The sequence below is a fragment of the Megalopta genalis genome, chromosome 4, assembly GCF_051020955.1.
Source record: "Megalopta genalis isolate 19385.01 chromosome 4, iyMegGena1_principal, whole genome shotgun sequence".
Classification (NCBI taxonomy): Eukaryota; Metazoa; Arthropoda; class Insecta; order Hymenoptera; family Halictidae; genus Megalopta; species Megalopta genalis.
In genome coordinates this window covers 2,759,778-2,777,298 of record NC_135016.1, presented here as the reverse complement: position 1 = coordinate 2,777,298, position 17,521 = coordinate 2,759,778, and the positions used below count along the sequence as shown (strand labels likewise).

At 44.0% G+C, this 17,521-nt stretch overlaps 1 protein-coding gene across 1 annotated transcript; it reads right to left on the bottom strand.

The window, feature by feature from the left end:
• Positions 1–9,602: 9,602 nt before the first annotated feature.
• LOC117218841 (uncharacterized) lies at positions 9,603–15,729 on the bottom strand. The gene is made up of 4 exons (XM_076521063.1): positions 15,029–15,729; positions 13,396–13,553; positions 11,858–11,878; positions 9,603–11,772 (listed from the first exon to the last, which is right to left on the bottom strand). The coding sequence occupies exon 4, from the start codon at positions 11,754–11,756 to the stop codon at positions 11,079–11,081; it is 678 nt and encodes a 225-aa protein (XP_076377178.1). The 5' UTR covers positions 11,757–11,772; positions 11,858–11,878; positions 13,396–13,553; positions 15,029–15,729; the 3' UTR covers positions 9,603–11,078.
• Between the last annotated feature and the right edge of the window lie 1,792 nt (positions 15,730–17,521).

The window sequence follows — 17,521 nt, the reverse complement described above, 5'->3', positions numbered from 1 at the left end:
TCTTGAACCGGCGGGACAAGCACCTGTTCAAAATGCGTGGACCATTATGCAACTGCACTCTTGTCGCTTTCGCGACGGAAGCGATCGTATGACGCTTAGCGTGCGGATACCTTGTTCCTTTATTTTTCCGAACGCGTGAAAGTCGCGTGTCATACATTGTAATTGCGGATTGGATTTATCGGTACCTGCGTGGTACCGTTTTCCGCTTGAATCGATGTTGCAACGACAATCGCGTCGAAGACTATATTATTCGACGGGTACCATTGCGTATAAAGACATTCGATAATATCTGGAACGGTAATATTACATGCGCGGATTATACGAGTGGATTTATCATATATTTATATATTATGTGAGTGGATTTAAGCTCTTAATTCGCCCTGTGCAAGCGCGGTTCGCAAAACTACGTTATTCTTCATTTCCTCAACGTTGTGTCAAGGACTTCGCGGAACAAACCGAATGTGTAATTTGCTAATGAAGAAGGAACATTTTCTCGTGGTTCGTATTTTCGTAGAAAATAGAAAAAGTAGAACGAACTTCGAGACAGAATTTTTGTCGAGAACACGAAATAATCGTACGACCAGTTTCACTCGATTTCCAGCTATTCACAATTACGATTCGATTGTAAAACTTTGATCGAACGGAGACGTCGATTTATTTACGATTTCAAGAATTTCGATTAAATACGAATTTCGAATGATCTTTATGAGAATGCGTGTTAAACTCGTTTAGAATTGATAGATCATTTTTCCAGAAATTCCGCAGGTTTCCCCGGCGGCCGAGAATAAAATGGAGGAACATCGACGAAAAAGAAAGTTTCCGCAAGGTGAAGCTTGAAGGGGGCATTCATGGTTGTAACGTGAAAACAGCCCGCACAAGGTGACCCATTTTAATCTATGAACGTATGTAGCCCAGGATTGAAGGAATTGCATATAAAGCGGTAGAAAGGGGCCGAGGTCATTAGAATTTCATAGAGAAAAAGAAGCGGGTGGAAGTATCGAGGTCGTTTTATACTAAAGGCCGGTTTACATAGATATCCACGTTCCGTACCGGAACACGGGAACGTTATTTCCGCATGTTCGTTATTTCGAACGTCAAACAAATTTATCGCCAGGTTTTTCCTAATAAACGTGCGCTCGCGGAATCGTCGTAAAAGACACAAAAGCTTTTGAAACTCGACGAATTCAGAATACGACGAAATTGAATGCTGCGTTATTTTGTATTTGATACAATGGTCGAACGTGTTTCTTAATGAATGAAAATATTTCTCAATTATTAATGCAATCACGGTTATCAAAGGTTGCCCGTATTCAATTCGGAACGTCTTCTCCGAGTACAAACGTGTGTGAAACAGCATAAACGCGTTTCGCACAAAGGACGCCGCCGCTTTCCCGAGGTTCATTTCCGAACAGAGCGACCCCGAAGCCCTCGCAGGGTCTTCCTCGCCATCTGTTTAAGCGTGTGCTTCGACCGGTATCTTTTATTCATCTTAATACTCGCTCAAACGCGTCGCTGCTTCTTCTTCCAACGACAAAAATCCCTTTGTTGCGAGCGTTCGTTACGTATTCGCTTTGCGTTTCGGAAATTCTCTCAAATCTCTCTTATCAGCCACGATCTAGAAGGCTGATATTAATCCCGGATACTAATGTGCCCGCTGCGAACTAGAGCCAGAAAGCCCCTCCCTTCCCGTATTATTAATGTCAGCAAGATGGCCGAGCCACTTTTATCGATACACGCGTCTCCCATAATAAACGCGAATGCTGTGATTCTTTGCTTCATAATCGCTGTATGTTAACATTACCGAGCCAATGTGCAACAGCTATCGAGCAAACTGCGGTTAACCCTTTGGGTATATTCGACGACCGAGGCTCGTTATGCAATTATTTTGCCTAAGTTACGAACGACTAATTGGTCATTCGAATGAATTCGCACAGAAAATCTACCGCCTTTATATTTATATTATTCCGCCCATCGGCGAATTAAATCCATTCTAAATGCAAGTATTTTTTCAAATAAACCCGCATCCAAGCGGTTGACCGAGGGAGAGGCCGACGATTCGAACGATTCGAAGAACTCGAATCCCAAAAACCGCTTCGTTAAACCGGCGTTCGTTCAGCGGAGATTTGCACCGTTCGTTCCGATCCCGTCGGCTGAACTCGTTAATCAAGTCCATCAACGGCAGCTTAGCTTGGCTGTTTATTCGATTATCAAGCGTCACAGGAGTCTGTAACGACAACGACGCCGACCAAGATTTCTTGCGCGGGGGGGTTACAATTAAACTGCAATCGCATCGAGTCACCTCCTAGTCGAGGCTGCCGCCGGAATCTTATCCGGAGGAATTACCGGGGATCCCCGGCTATCCGTGTAACCGGTTTCGATTTTCTTACCGGGTGCACCTGTATCGTTCGATTCCTCTTTCTTATCGAGACGGAGAATGCCCCCCGAACACGGCAGGGGGCGGGCTGCAGTCCCGGAGACTGATTTATGACCCCGGGCATAGGACGAGGTCCTTCGGGATACGGGAAGGGAACGGCAAAACAAGAAACACGAGTGGGGGTAATAATAGTTTCTTGCTGTTCCACGCCGCTGGACACGGGGAAAGGGTAAATCCCGGTGTCGCCATAAATTCCAATGATAATAATTACCACGCCTCTTTGCCCACCTCTTTCTGCGACAACCCCTCCGAGCCCCGTGGGCCGCGGGCCCATCGCGTCATTTTTGACCGGGGGACGCGGTGCGAGCCTGATCCGATGCCCCGCGAGCTGTCGATATTGAAAAAAGCCCGCGGAAGCTATCGGTAGATTACGGTCACTTGTGCGAAATAAAAATTGTCGCAATCGATTGCAAAAAAACGGGAGACATATAATACAGTAATGTCTCCCTAATTGACGCTCAGATTGTGCACAAAAGTGGACAATTTGGGAAGAGGAGATACGATTGATCGAATCTTGCGGCTCGTTTTTATAGTGGAAGATTATCAACAATTATAAAAACGAGGTGCAAAACTCGAGTAATCGTACCTCCTTTTCCGAAGTTGTTCATTTCTCTTTTCAAGCCGAGCGTCGATTAGAGAGACATTACTGTAGCAGCGTGCTTCGTCTTTCGACAGTTTATAAATCAAGTGAAAGCAATGTAACAATATTCTCACAGATTCTTCCGACATCTTCGCTTCTCCATATCTCTATTCTTTCCATAAACGCGTGAAATCCGCGGCCCAAACGTCGGCCCGCGGAACATCAAACTTCCATCGTTGAAACGAAGCGAATCGAAAGCGAGAGTTCAGTTTGTATTCCGTTCTCGAGCTTGAACAGCCAACAAATTTGATATGCTAAATAGACAAATGTAAAGCGAGCCGCTCGAAACCACCCACTTGTTTCTATATCCACCATTTCGAGCACCTACGTGTTCAAGTTCTCAGCCCGAGCCATTCTACGTCAAGTCGAGGAGAATATTCCTCCGCACGGTGGTCGATTTTTTTGCGAAACATGCAGCATCGTCGATTCGACATCGATCTCCTTCCGGACCCGGTATCCTACTGCGGAACCTCAAGTTGTAAAATTGAACACGTAGATGCAAAAGAGAGGCCGGTGGAGGATGGGGAAACTGTAGAATATCAAGCAGCCCGGCGATAGGAGGCTTCAAGGACACTTCGGCATCTACATTCATCTTTCTTAACGATACTTGACATGCTTTCCGGAGCGGAGCCAAGCAGCGCAACAAGACTAAACAAATTCCATTAGTTTTCCATTTTCTGTGGACGCGCAATGACGTCATCACTGTGTACGGAATCGATTAACATCAAATGCTGCCTGTGCGAAGGAAACATTCTCCGAATTCGATTGGACGGTAATTTTTACCTATCTCTTTCTTTCTCATAATTTCTTCTACGAAATACTTTCAGAGCTGACAAACTTTAAGCATGGATAACCGTGAGATTCGAGTTCTCTTTCTCGGAACGTGATTTCTTCAGCAACGAAATGATCTTTTCCGAATTTTGCCGAAAGAAACGTTTTTTTTGAGCGGCGAATAAAACGAAAGTTCCGCGCAAATTGGAAAGTTCTGAGTTGCCGGCAAGCGGCACTATTTACGTTTTATCAGCGCGTTTCACGGTTGACGAGGAGGGAGCAATCAGAAGCGTGTGCACTAATACGAAAGTAATTTGTCGGATCGGGACCGGGAACGATCTCGCCGAGCGAGGTCGTGGCTTTTTTTTCGGGCGGAAACCGGGAAATGCCGCGCGGGATCGCCGATCGGCGAGAGATCGACAGCGTTATCGCGATTACTTTCGACCGGGATCGTGGTCCCGGCGCGGCGCGGCGCGGTGCGACGCGGGAAACGCTCGCAAATCAATGCGTTCCGTCGGAAACGTAAATTACGTTTCGAAGGGACGAACGTTCTAATTTGACCGGCCTCTCGGCCGCGGCACTGGGTTCATGGAACCGTCGGTAAATGGAGTTAGTTTCCGGAATACCTGGATGCTTCACGCACTAACGAGTTCCTGATGTTCCACGTGCCGCAATCTCGGACCGCAGCTTCGTTAGACGGAGATAAAGGGTTTGCAGCCGCTGGCTGCGGCGATCGTCTGGAAATTTCGTCTAAGTGCCACCTCGGTGGTATCCGTCAGAAATTTTACCCGCCTGTTAATTCACCCTCAAACGGCCCTTTGACGTAGCCAATCAGTGGTCGAAATTATTACTCGATCTACTGGCCGGTTCTATTAGCCGACAGAATCGGCCAAATATCTCGGCATCGCTCGCCTATCGGTGTCCCGCTAACTCACAATTACCGAGCGTGCGTGAATTATATATTTTTATGATTGAATTTTCCCCGTTATATACCGCTCGACCGCGGACCGTTGTGCAAACGCGAATTTTCGCAGCCGATCTTCCGAGGATGACAGCCGAAGGATGTGAACACTTTTGATTAGTATGGACGTAAAGTCTGCAGTCTCTGCGCCAGACTCTTTAGTAAACGTATTAATTTAGGAGGCGAACGAAAATCACGAAGATCGTTGCCTTCGGCCTACTTCCTAAACTTTCCGTCGATCAAATTACTCACCGAACACCGTACAATGCATGTATCATTGTTCTTTGAAGAACGCCCCCACGCGTTCCTGAATATGCTATTACCTTAGTACACGGAGATTACAACTATTGTCTCGGTCTAATAGCTCCATGTTGGTGTAATTAATAATACATCACCCATGCCAGAACGTGTCGGGCGGATGTCAGCAATATTCCACGGTGTATCGGCTGCCTTAGTATCCGGCAAACTACATTACCTGATTAAACTAAAGATCGAGCACTGTGTGCAGGCACCAACACCGGCGCACCATCGCCGTAGACGCGCCTTTTAGCTATCAAGGCGCCATTATATTCCTTGACTTTAATCACACTGTCGCGTGACTCACATTTTCTTTCGCTTTCAATATAATCCCGGTGTGTTACCTAAGACTGGAACATAAGATACCCGCGACATTGAATTATAATTAAGCTCGCGCCATTTAATTAGCGAGAAACGCCAGATAACGCCGACTTTCGGCGCCGTTGCTTTATCTGTTCTACCTTTTCTTTAATGCTGCGCCAGCGAAATGGCGTGTTCAATTAATTAAAATATTCATTCTGGCGCGGCGTAGCTGTACACGTACGCAGCCGTGTCCTTCGTGCGCGACATAGAATCGAAAGATTTGCCTTAATAATTCCGCGCTGAAAGGCAAGATGAACAATTTCGTTGCATCGTAAATTCGCTCTGTATACGATGGACAGTTTATAAAAATTCAATGTAGCTTTTGTAGTCGGGGCGTAAAAAAAACTAATTTTTACGGGAACGAGTAAAAAGGACGGGAATCGCTTCGTGAATGATAAATATTGCTGAATGCAGAAATCGCGAGCCATTAATTCGTAATTATCGAAGTCGCGATGCCGCTTCCGTTAGAAACTGTCGTAGAAATATATTCCTTCGTTCGGGCACACGGTGTTATAAAAGTTGCGAGAAATTTCAATGAACTCGGTCCTGCAATTTTTATACGGCATTTAATCGCATTTGGACTTCGGTAGATTCGGTATTAAATACGAGAACACTTGTCGGGCAGAGGCTCACAGTTCTCGAATAAAGTATTATTTCTCCCGACCGAGCACGATCCTCCAAGTTGTTGTTATATCGTCGCGGTCCCGTTTCGCCCACGCAGCTGTTCGCATTCGGATCGAAGGATCCCCCGGAAGACCGCGGGGGTTTCTTCCCCGCTATCCCGGTACATTTAGCACTCGGAGAAGTTATGGTCGCCGGCCGGCGAACGAGGATCCAAACGGCATTTGTCCGACCCGACGATGCTCCGGGAAATCGGGGGAAATTGTTCGCGGCCGGGGCCCGGTGTTCAAATTTAATGAAGCGGACGATTACGACCGAAAAATGAGATGTTACTTCTGGGAAAGCGCACCGTGGATATCCGCCGGATATTACGAGCAAGGGAGCAACGTCGAGGAACCTAAACGAGTCCAAAGTACCCACTTCTCTGCTACTCAAGCTCGTTTCACAACGCGAGCGTAACCAAGTGTTTTCCGCGAAGCTTCTTGACCGACTTTCCGTCGGTTTCCTTGTGGACACAGAGACATGTATACGGATGGTCTCCTAAATACCAACTGCCGCTGCTCACGGCAGAACTATCGCCGCTGTAACTACTATATCCGTGCAACTTACGATTTCCTCTTCTCGCGGAACTTACTTGTTGCCGCTCGCGCAGCGCACGAACCGCGGCGAAACAGCGCGCAAATGTTCCATCGGTTTCCCTTTTGAACAATCTGACCGTGTTCCACGGACCCGCGAATTACCGATCCGGTTGGACGAAAGACATTTCGGTCGCTAGAAAAATCAAGCCGAAACTGCAAATTGAAACAGATGCTTTAAACCGAAGGGATTCCGTCGTTTCGACGAGTTTGATAGAAAATCATACGGCAGGAAACTTTGAAAGAATAGGCGCCACGATTTCGAAGGAAATATATCAACGAATTTCTACGAAATAATTTCACGTAAAAATCTGTAGCACGTACATAATTCGCAGGGGGTTGATCCTGAAATTTGTTAACAGTTTTACAGTCGATTCTCTAATTTTCGCGACGTACAATGTCTGCCTGCCGAGCGGGAGCCTCGATACCTGTTGAAAATTGTGTCCCTGCTCCGCGAGATAATGCAGCCCGTATTCGGGCGCAACGTTTCAAACAAATAAAGCGAACGAAGCAAAAACGTGGCTCATCTATAACACGGTATCGCGGCGTGGGACATTATCACGCGCGCCCGACGATGGAAGTTATTTGTTCCGATTGCGCATGAAGTTAGCATAAAATAAACAGAGGACGGGCCAGTAATCCGCAGTTCGGCGGACGCGACACGACACGACGATGGGTTTCCAAATTTAGCGGAAGCACAAAGTAGGGATGCGCCGGCTGAGATAGTTTCATAAACAACGCTTTCGAATTCTCTCTCGATGCCGAAGCGCGCCGGGTATTTCCGTTGCGGTGGCCCGGTCAGATTTTCATTAGACTTTCCGCGGAAATTTCACGGCAAATCGGATTAACCAATTTCACCGTCGACGAGTGTGCAAGAGATTTTCATCAGCGGCGCGGGCTCCGTGTGATAGATCGCGAATGCACCGCCGATACCTGCATCGATCGCCGTTTCTGAAAGGTTCGAACATTCGATAATGTCGCGACGTCGACCGTCGACGTCGCGTCGAGAACTCCTGCCGAATTCGAGCCGCGTGCGATTGTTTCGAAATTGTACGCCCCGTGATACGAACTTTCACAATTTTCGTGTATTTAACCGCGACGCTAATGCGCTATCGATATTTCAACGGTTTAATAAAGCGGGGTGAAAGCGAAAATATTCCTCTTCGCTTGTTCGGAGAAAGTTCGAAAGGAAGTTTCACTTTGTTCAACTAAACTGTAAGCTTTATCAAACCTCGTCAAACTTTACGAAACTGTTTTTCTCGAAATCTTTTCTTTTTTTAGCGCATTTTTCCGTATTACGATCGTAGAACAATACATTTTGGATGCTTCGAATTGCCGACCGTTTGCTAATTCATTTACACGCTGATAAATTATTGGCATTTTTAGCGACGAGATCCGATGATCGCGTAGGTGCTTAAAAGTAATTGATCGAGTCCATTGAGAACATCTGGTTTCTGTCGATTTATAGAGGTATTAAAGGGAATTTTGCGAGCTATAAAGGGGGGACAGTAAACTATTATTATGTACATCGGAGAAAGATAGAACGGTGAACGTTCGCAAAACGTGCGCACCGAGAAACATTTAATAACGGGAGCGGTGCAAAGTAACAATTTAATTGGTGAAACGATTCAACGAAGATATTTTGTGTAATATGGAGGAGTAACATTCAAGACTGGGAAAGTTGAGCAAAATGAAATTTGGACCGTGAAATACAATGTTACAGCAGAGGTGTGACGCGCTGTCCGAAATCCATACGCATGGGAATCCGAATGCACCCGCTAATTATTTGGTTGTTGAGTATCTAACGAACCGTGACTACTCATTGTCCGGTTCGTTAACACCCCGACCCCGCACGCACACACTGTCGCGCTCTCGCACACGGACGGCACGGGATAATTGCTCCAGCCAATTGTAACGTACGTGACGTTTTACGTGTTCCGAGTTTATAAAATAATGCAATCGATGTTGGAAACGTGGAGCTGCTCTCCCGATGATTACAGCGTCTATTGAAAAATACTGATCCTCCGGCCGCGATTATACCACTGATTGTTTGAACGGGTTGCGTTAATGAGTTGACTCTACCGGCGACGGGAAATTAAAGAAACTCGCATCAAACAATAGCGAGAACACGAAATTCTACGTCTCGATAGTTTCTTTAATTCGCTGAGATAGAATTGTCACGTGATTTTCTCTAGTCGCCCGCCTGTCTAATATTATCTATGTTTATATTAAATTTAAACTTACTTTTCGCTTTAAATTAATATTTTTCTTACGATCGCTCAATACATATAACGTTGGTAGACCGCTATTTATAATTTAAAAAAAAACAGGTCGCCCGTAGCGATGAAAAGTTTGGCCACCCCTGCGGTATAATGATTTTAGTCGTTATTGGACAACATGCGTATGGAAATGATAAAAACGAATTTGATATACAAATGTTAAAATTTTCGTACGACTTCCGGTGGCGTCGGGTCCCCGTTCGAATAATTTTATAATTTCCAGTCGCGATCGAATGACGTGTTTGGGTGTTTTCTCGCCCCCCTTTCCCCTTTTCGATCGTAGCTTACTTAACATCAAAGTGCTCCAAGTAAGCCACTCCGTTAAAACGCTAAAAAATTAAATGCAATATGCAAACGAATCCCCCTGTTCTCAATGATGAAACGTTCCTCCTACAGGGTAAAGATATAGCCCTCCCCGGTCAAAGGATGTTCAGAAGAAGTTCGTTTGCTCGTCGGCTATAAAAAGTTTTAAAATAGAGGCATTAAACAAAATGCTGACGCTCGAGAAAGTGACATGGTTCCGGCCGCTTGTGAAACGTCCCGAGGATAAGAGAAGAAGCAGGTGTAGGTTTATGCAAGACAAGCATTTCGCCGCATAATATCGGTCTTAAAGTGCACTTTATTAAAATAACAACCGCGGAACAAAGTTGAGTCGCAACGGTAGATAGCTCGATTCGGGAAGCTGAACCGACCGCGGCCGCGCCTAGAGTTCCCGCTTTGTTGCGAAAGTACGGAACACGATTCGCGGGCGAAACATACACGAGTCGTGCTCGGTTAACTGAAAAGTCTTTTCACATTTGTTCCTCGTTATTGCATTTTGAAACTACCGGGTAGACCGTGGATTTTCATGGAAAATTAGGATCGTCTTTCGTAAAGTATAAATTATTTTCCTTCGAACGATTGTTAATGAGTTGATAAAATGTTAATGTTTTTTTTACTTGGCTACGATCGAATTCCCCGTAATCGGTACAAAATTTTGTGTAATATTTTACAAATTTCATATATATATATCTCGATAGAACATTCTCGCGCAGAAAACTTACATCTAATATAATTGATCGTTATTAATTTGATCCACTTTTTTGATAGCGTAATGTACTATTTAAACTTCAAAATTTATTTCATCGTTTCTTAGAACAGTTTTCGTTTTTCTTCTTTACCCCTATTTTCCCTAAATTACTTTATAAAATGTACATGTAGTTGTTATACGAAGTGTTAATAACGCGATTAATACTATTCTATAGAATAAGTATAACATTATGTTATATTAAATAATATGAGAGTACCGCAGAATACATTTTTGCTTTAGCAATAATGGTTTCAGCTTCCAACGGCCAACAAAAATATAAAATGCTTCCGTAAACAATCCTAAACGTATAAAAACATATGTAGCAACTGATATTTGATTTTTTTTAAATGTGTAACTTTCATTTGTAACGTATATCACATTTGCTCGAGTATCAATTACATATTACAGGGAAAAAAACACTTATGAAATTTATCTTTGGCAAATAAATATTACTGTCACAGTATCATCAAATATTCCACGCGGTATAATAATAACAAGACAAATATTGCTATATAACTGATCTTAGAAAAAAAAAACTCAAACATTTTAACGTCAACGAATAATACTGTTCTTTTTGTACATTTGATCGAATACTAACAAGGGCGAGTTACGAGATGCTTTTCTGCTCTCTAATTCAATTTCTCAAGCTCCCCTTTTTGTATTAACTCTTATGAAATTCAAAATTCTATGGCATGTAACGATGAACATAAAACATGTATTTCAATCATTGCGATTAAAGCTATATCCTATCAACTAGATATACAGTAATGTCTCCCTAATTGACGCTCGGATTGTGCAGAAAAATGGACAATTTGGGTAGAGGAGATACGATTATTCGAGCCTTGCGGTTTATTGTTATAAACCGTTATAAATTGTTCACAATTATAAAAACGAGCCGCAAGGCTCTAACAATCGTATCTCCTCTTCCCAAATTGTCCATTGTAGTGGACAATCCGAGCGTCGGTAAGGGAGACATTACTGTATCCTGCTCGCCTATTCCCGTCTCGTTCAAAAGATCTTGTACTTGTCGAAATCGATAGCAGCCAAAAAATCTCGGTGCAGTTCGGTGACCACCGGCCCCGTGATGCCTGTATCCAAATCAACGTGCAGCTGTTGCTCGAAGCTGAACGCAAAAGTCGACACGTTCTCTTTGTTCGAGCCTCGTTTACGGTTCGCGGACCAGTTCTGTCTGACGGAAACAGACTCCGTGGCCGTGGCTTCCGCGAAATTCACCTGACCGGGGTAGTTGTTGTTCTGCTGTCTGAACGGTATCTGGAATTTCCGCGACACGTTTCCCCTGAACCGGTTCAGAAGCAGCTTCTTCACGGGCAACCCGCAACAATTGGACGTCTCCTGCGCGATATTTTCTTCGGACACCGACGTCTCTTCGACGTCCCGATCCGTCGGCACGGCCGCGTTGTTCGCGTCCTCGTCCGATTTTTCGCCGGTTTTGCTTATCAGCGACGACGCCGACAGCCTCTTCATGTAAAGCCTCAGCCGGCGATCCGTGAGGAAACATATCAAAGGTATGTTCTCTATGTCGCGATCGGTGTACGTCAACTCGTACGTCAGGCTCATACGAGTTAGCACTTTTCTCTGCCTCTTCTCGCGGATCCTGTCCGAGTATCGTCGTTCGAATTGCCATTTCCACGCGTCCCCGAGATCGTCGTCGTAGACAGGCTGCATCGTCGGCACAGAATCGCTGGTGATTTTATATTTTGTTTGGGTCGTGATCGCATTTGTACGCCTTTCCGGGTGATATTTCTCGCAGTGGATGTAATAGTTACCTTTAGTGAAGAATATTTGTCCTGAAAAAGCACAGCGTATTGTACTCTCGGCCGCGTTACTCGCCTGTGTTTATTATTTTCGAGTTTTATACGAAGAATCTTGTGTATTTTTATAACAAAAATTGGTAGAAAGATCGTTCAAGTATTTTTAAAATGGTGCTGCATTATTTTCAACGAGTTTAAATGATCGAGAAAAGAAAGAAATGCAACTCCTGTATCTTGCAGTTAAATGCAGACGATATTTATTTCAAGTAGAAATTTGCAACCGTAAATTGTGCTACGAGATATTCGGACGTGTTTAAACATATTTTACTGTTTTAGAATAATTCTGCTCCATTCGGATGCTTTTTAATAAACATATTTCCCACAACTTCGAAAACGGGGAAAATAACGCGGTTTCGTCCGCCGCTGCAACCGAACCCCATTTTTGCACTAATTTTCGGTTTCGTATACCATCAATTTGCACGGCACAGCAATTTTTGGAAGCCCGGCTCTCTCTCTACATACCGTGTTACACGTGGTCTGGCTGCCCATGTAAATGCATATTCAACAACAATTACATTTTCCTGGGAGTTTGAAAATTTGCAATTTTCTGCCGTTATTTACCCAAATGTATGCGCGCACTCGATTCCAATGGAATCGTTTAGTTTCGCGTCCCATTCATTTATTGATTCATTCGTCGCGTGCGAGGCCGCCGATAATAGTCCGGGTGGCAAACGGAGAGCAAAGGCAAAAATGAGAGGTCGAAATTGACACCCGAACATGGTATTATTATTGGAGGGTCCTTCAAAAAGCGGACTGACGGTTTTATCTAGCCGCGGTATAGAAACAACAAAGAACCGTCCGTGGCGCGGTCAGATTCCCGATCCTCCGCATCCCTCGGTTTGTTTGGATTCAGATAATGCCGTCGATCTTCGAAATAAGAGCCCGGGCGTTCGTATTTGTCAAACAACCGTCTCCCCGACGGGTCTCCGCAATTATTTCGAATTTCGTTCGTTGCTTCGAGCATCGTTCATTCGAACGAAAACACCCTCGACGCCGAAAAAATAATTCAGTGATCTCTCTCTCTTCCTCTCTCGATAAGGGATGAAGAAACCTAATCGACGGTTACATTACCGTGAGCGTTTGTATACAAATTAAAAATTAATCTTGCACAGAACAGACTTCTTTCAGAGTTGATAATAAATTAATAAGTTAAATACTCGTTTCGCTTTTGTCATAAACGCGTAGTAAAGATTTGATTTGAGAAATCTGCGAACTCAGACTATCCGAGTGTTCTAATATTGATACGAAAATTCAATCGTGGCTTGTAAATGTGTTCGGTAAATATAAAAAATGCAAACTCGAATAGCGTTTACGTTACTTCGGTCCTCCTTCGAGCCGAGAAAACTAATGCACGCAAATAAACCGCAATTCGAATTCTATTTTCATGAAATTTGCCTAGAAAAGCGGAGAATTAAACGAGCTCCGTTGCTTAATAGCTACCAACGGGAGGCATAATTTGATTATGAATTAGAGATCGTGGGAAATGTAATTACCGCAGCAGTGGTGCAAGCTCTTATTGCTGTGTATCCTCTCCTTGTGACGTTCCACGTTGAACGGACGATTACTTTCGTACCGACAATACAAGCAGCTGTAAGACTGTTGCTTCGCGCGACGTTTCCTCCGCGTCGGGAAATCATCCTGAATCTGTTTTCTGGGATCATGCATTATTAAATTAGATTTGTCGCCTAACTTGCGGCAACTACGCGGACCTTCCCGGCTAACCGATGTTACCCGCGCTAAATAAATCTTGAAAAACAAGAAATTCAGAGTGAAGAGCTTAACTTCGTGAAATTATTAGCTACATAAAATGCCATCCTGCTCAACCGAACTTTAAAAGACGCGAACTTTCTTTGGAACTGGGTACATCTGAGACGAGTTCCGCGGGAAAACGAACACCGAACTTCCCTTCTCGACTAATTTTTTTATCACCGCGGTTCGTGGCCTACGTGCAATATTATTTCGTTAATTTATCGATAAAGATGGTTTTCCAAATACGTTCCGAACGAAGCACTAACATTTTCTTACTCGTTCTTGTTGCTAAATTCCGCAAAAAATCGTTAAATTTCTAAGATTTTCGGACGCGTCATTTTCTCACTAATTTCAACGCCGAAGTAACACATATTCTTCACCGCTCGCAAAAAGGATCTATAATATTCAAATGTCGCGATTTTCTAAAAATCTTGTCTTTTTTCCTCTTGTTTCTTTCCCAAAAGATAAACTCGCCTTCGCGTCACTATCACATCCATTATTTTGGTCGAAGAGAAAACCGCGGAAATGAGTCCTACGCACTTTGGATTTCCGCACGATTAATTCGAAATACGATAAATTCAGGGTGGAAAATGGTAAAAGTACTTGGCGAACGGTACTAACATGTTTTCCGTAGCGGTGCAAACGTCCATGATCGCCGAATGAAAGCGAAAACTTCGAAAACTCGGGAGGGCCCACTTATATCGTCACTCCTGTCAGCGACGATGTTCTCTGCACGCGTTTCACTGACTAACTGACGCGGTGCCAAGGGGATGTTCAAAGGAGAAGGATCTCGAATCGCGACGATTGACACCGCCGAAACCGAACGCACACGTGCGGTCGAAAGCCGGGCAACCGATCTTCTTCCGCGTGCACACCGCCGCGATGTTTCATCAATAAACCGTTAGCCGAAAACAAAAGCCTTTACTTTGATCCGCACCCGATCCGCAAAATTTAAAACCGGTATGCCCCCAATAAAATCCATACCTGTCGTGATCGGAATTAAACGACAACTTTCCAACGATACAAAGAAAGAAAAAAACATTGCACCGAGACTTAGACTAGACGGAATCAAATAAAATTGAATTTAAAAGGTAATCTTCGTTGACTGTATTACATTTCGTCGTTTTACGTGTCAAAGGATTTTCGTCGAAGCGCCACGGACAGATAATTATTTATTTACTGCACCGGAATGATCGCGTTTCCGATAATACCGAATTTTCGATGTATACGTAATGCACATTGTAGAAACACTTTCAATATCGTTCGATCGGTGGACGCCATGCATTTTAAGCGGCAGCTATCTGCTGAGAAGATGCACCGAACGAATTTCGATGGGGCAACACGGTTCTTGAATAATAATCGGTGTTAATTACATACGTGTGTAATGGCCACCGCTCCGTATATGTAATGCTTTCGCAAGCGTTCTGATGCCGTTTGTCTCGCTAATTTTAAGCGAATCCAATCTACTCTTATCGCCAGTCCCCCTTGAAACAGGAAATGGAAATGTACAAAAAACAGCTGGATTACCATTTTTGATGCTATTACAATCCTTTTGCCTTGCAACTGAAAATGTAATACCATTGTCTTTAATTTTTATCCGCTTCAATTGACTCCAATAAGTTGGAAAGTGTATACCAATATACCAAAAGCATAATATCCGCGATCTATGCATTTATTTCATTAATTCTCCTAATCGTGACATCAACGATTGTCCGAGAAACGTCGTGTTTGGATTCATTTTAACCGGAAAATCGACCCCGACGCGACGGTAACATTTTCCCGAAGATACGGCAAAGGATTGGAAAGTTTTGGTTTTGCTTCTGTGAGGGTAACACGGATACGCGAGCGGTATACGTTCCGAGCGTTTGAAGTGTCGGGCGTCGCGTGAAGTATGGCTCCATCTCGCTCGCTTTCACCCGGCCATTGAAGTCTCGCTCGCACGCCGAATAAGAGACAGAAAATCGTTGATCCGTACATTGTTGCGGGTTCTTATCTAGACCCTCTGATGTCGAGGAGTTAAAGTTGCAACACGGAGTTTAAACAACCACGAATATTCTTCCGTAGTATCGCAAACGAATGTTGCTCGCTGCATGAACCAGTGGAAGACGCGTCGGTGTATTTATTGCAAGCGTTTCGTAACGGTTGCTTAGAGGAATTCCCGTCTTTTTCATAAATAATGCACGCCTCTTGCGTCGTCGCTTGTCAGCGCGGGCTATTAACGACGGCAATACGTTTTTTTTCCATTTATGCGTCGTCTCGTGGCCGTGGTTGACAATTTCGCGACCTCGCGCATTGTTCGACTCGCGATTATTGCGACTGCGAAGACGTGTTATTCGATCAACTTATTTCTTCTGGGTATTTTGGGCAGCTTGTTAAGCTTTACGCTTTTTCCAAAGCGTAAATCGATAAGAAAATATTGCACCTGCGGTCGAAGCGATCCGTTTTTAATTTAACCCTAGAACTACCAAACGAGACAAATTGATTGATTTCTGATTTTTTCTTTTACAGTTTCTGATATTATAAAAATATTTCTAGAAGAAATTTTTAGGTACACTTCCTTATTGAAGTATATATTATAATATAAATCCATACGCAGTCTTGGCATCGTTATAAAACAATATGTACCTTGGTCGCGTTTAGGGATCGGTATTTCTAGTGTCAAATTACGAAAGCTCGTTCAGTCAACAAAAGCCTTTCAATAAATCCAACTTCGATAATTGCAAAATAAAGAAGTAGGTCGCTTCGACCCGTTCGCCAGTTCCAACCCTTAACCCCTGAAACGTTGCTTTGACATTCTCGCATTTACGTCGGGCTAGTACGAAAATTTGAACGCGCGTAAGATTTATTTATAAATGTTTATAACGCGTGAAATGGTATCAAAGCAAATTTTCGATTCGGTTCTAATTGACCGGAACAGTGAACAAGGGTTAAGAGGAGCGAGAATAAAGCGCTGTGATATCAGAGCAAACGAGGAACCGCCGAAAGTTTGCAAAATGCGATTATAAATTTACTTTAAAATGCCGATTATTTCGTTTATAAAACGTGCACGCCTTTGTTCCTTTATGCGGCAGAATATTTAAAGAATATCACGATCGATCCTCGGACAGCAAACCTAATTTTGTCCCAGAGTGTTCAAATCGAGAATTTTCGCCAATCAAATAAAACAAATAGCTGTTCCATCAGAGCCAAGAGAAAAATCAATACACAGATCCGCAAGAAGTCGCATCGAGAAGTTCACGTTGAAAAATTTAACGGATGATAAATCTGGCTACGAGAATGCTCGCAAGCAGCGTCAACGATATCGATGTCGCGAGTACAGTAATGTCTCTCTAATTGACGCTCGGATTGTCCACAGAAACGGACAATTTGGGAAGAGGATTATTCGAGCTTTGCGGTACGTTTTTATAGTCAGGAATTGTCAACGATTATAAAAACGAGTTACAAGGCTCGAATAATCGTGTCCCCTCTTCCCAAATTGTCCATTTTTGTGCACAATCCGAGAGTCGGTAAGGAAGACATTACTGTAATGTCCGCCGTTCGAAGGTTACCCACGGACATCCATCAGCGAGCGCTCGCGCCAGGTTATATCCTGTTAATGGGCCCGCGGACAATGGGTCCAAGATACCGTTCGATTTCAATTTCCCTCGAGCGGCTTGTAAAGATGCGAATCTGCATAAATACCCGCGGACCAGCGATAAACGTCGAGTGCGCGGCCCTTATAAATATTCATATTCGTCGATTAAAAACCGTTCCGGGGAACGGAGCGGCGGGAATAAAAGAAGAAGAAGCAGCGAGCAACCCCTTCGCGTGCCGGTTCGAAGCGGCGCAACGACACCGTGGCTGTCCATAAACCATAAACCATAAACCAGC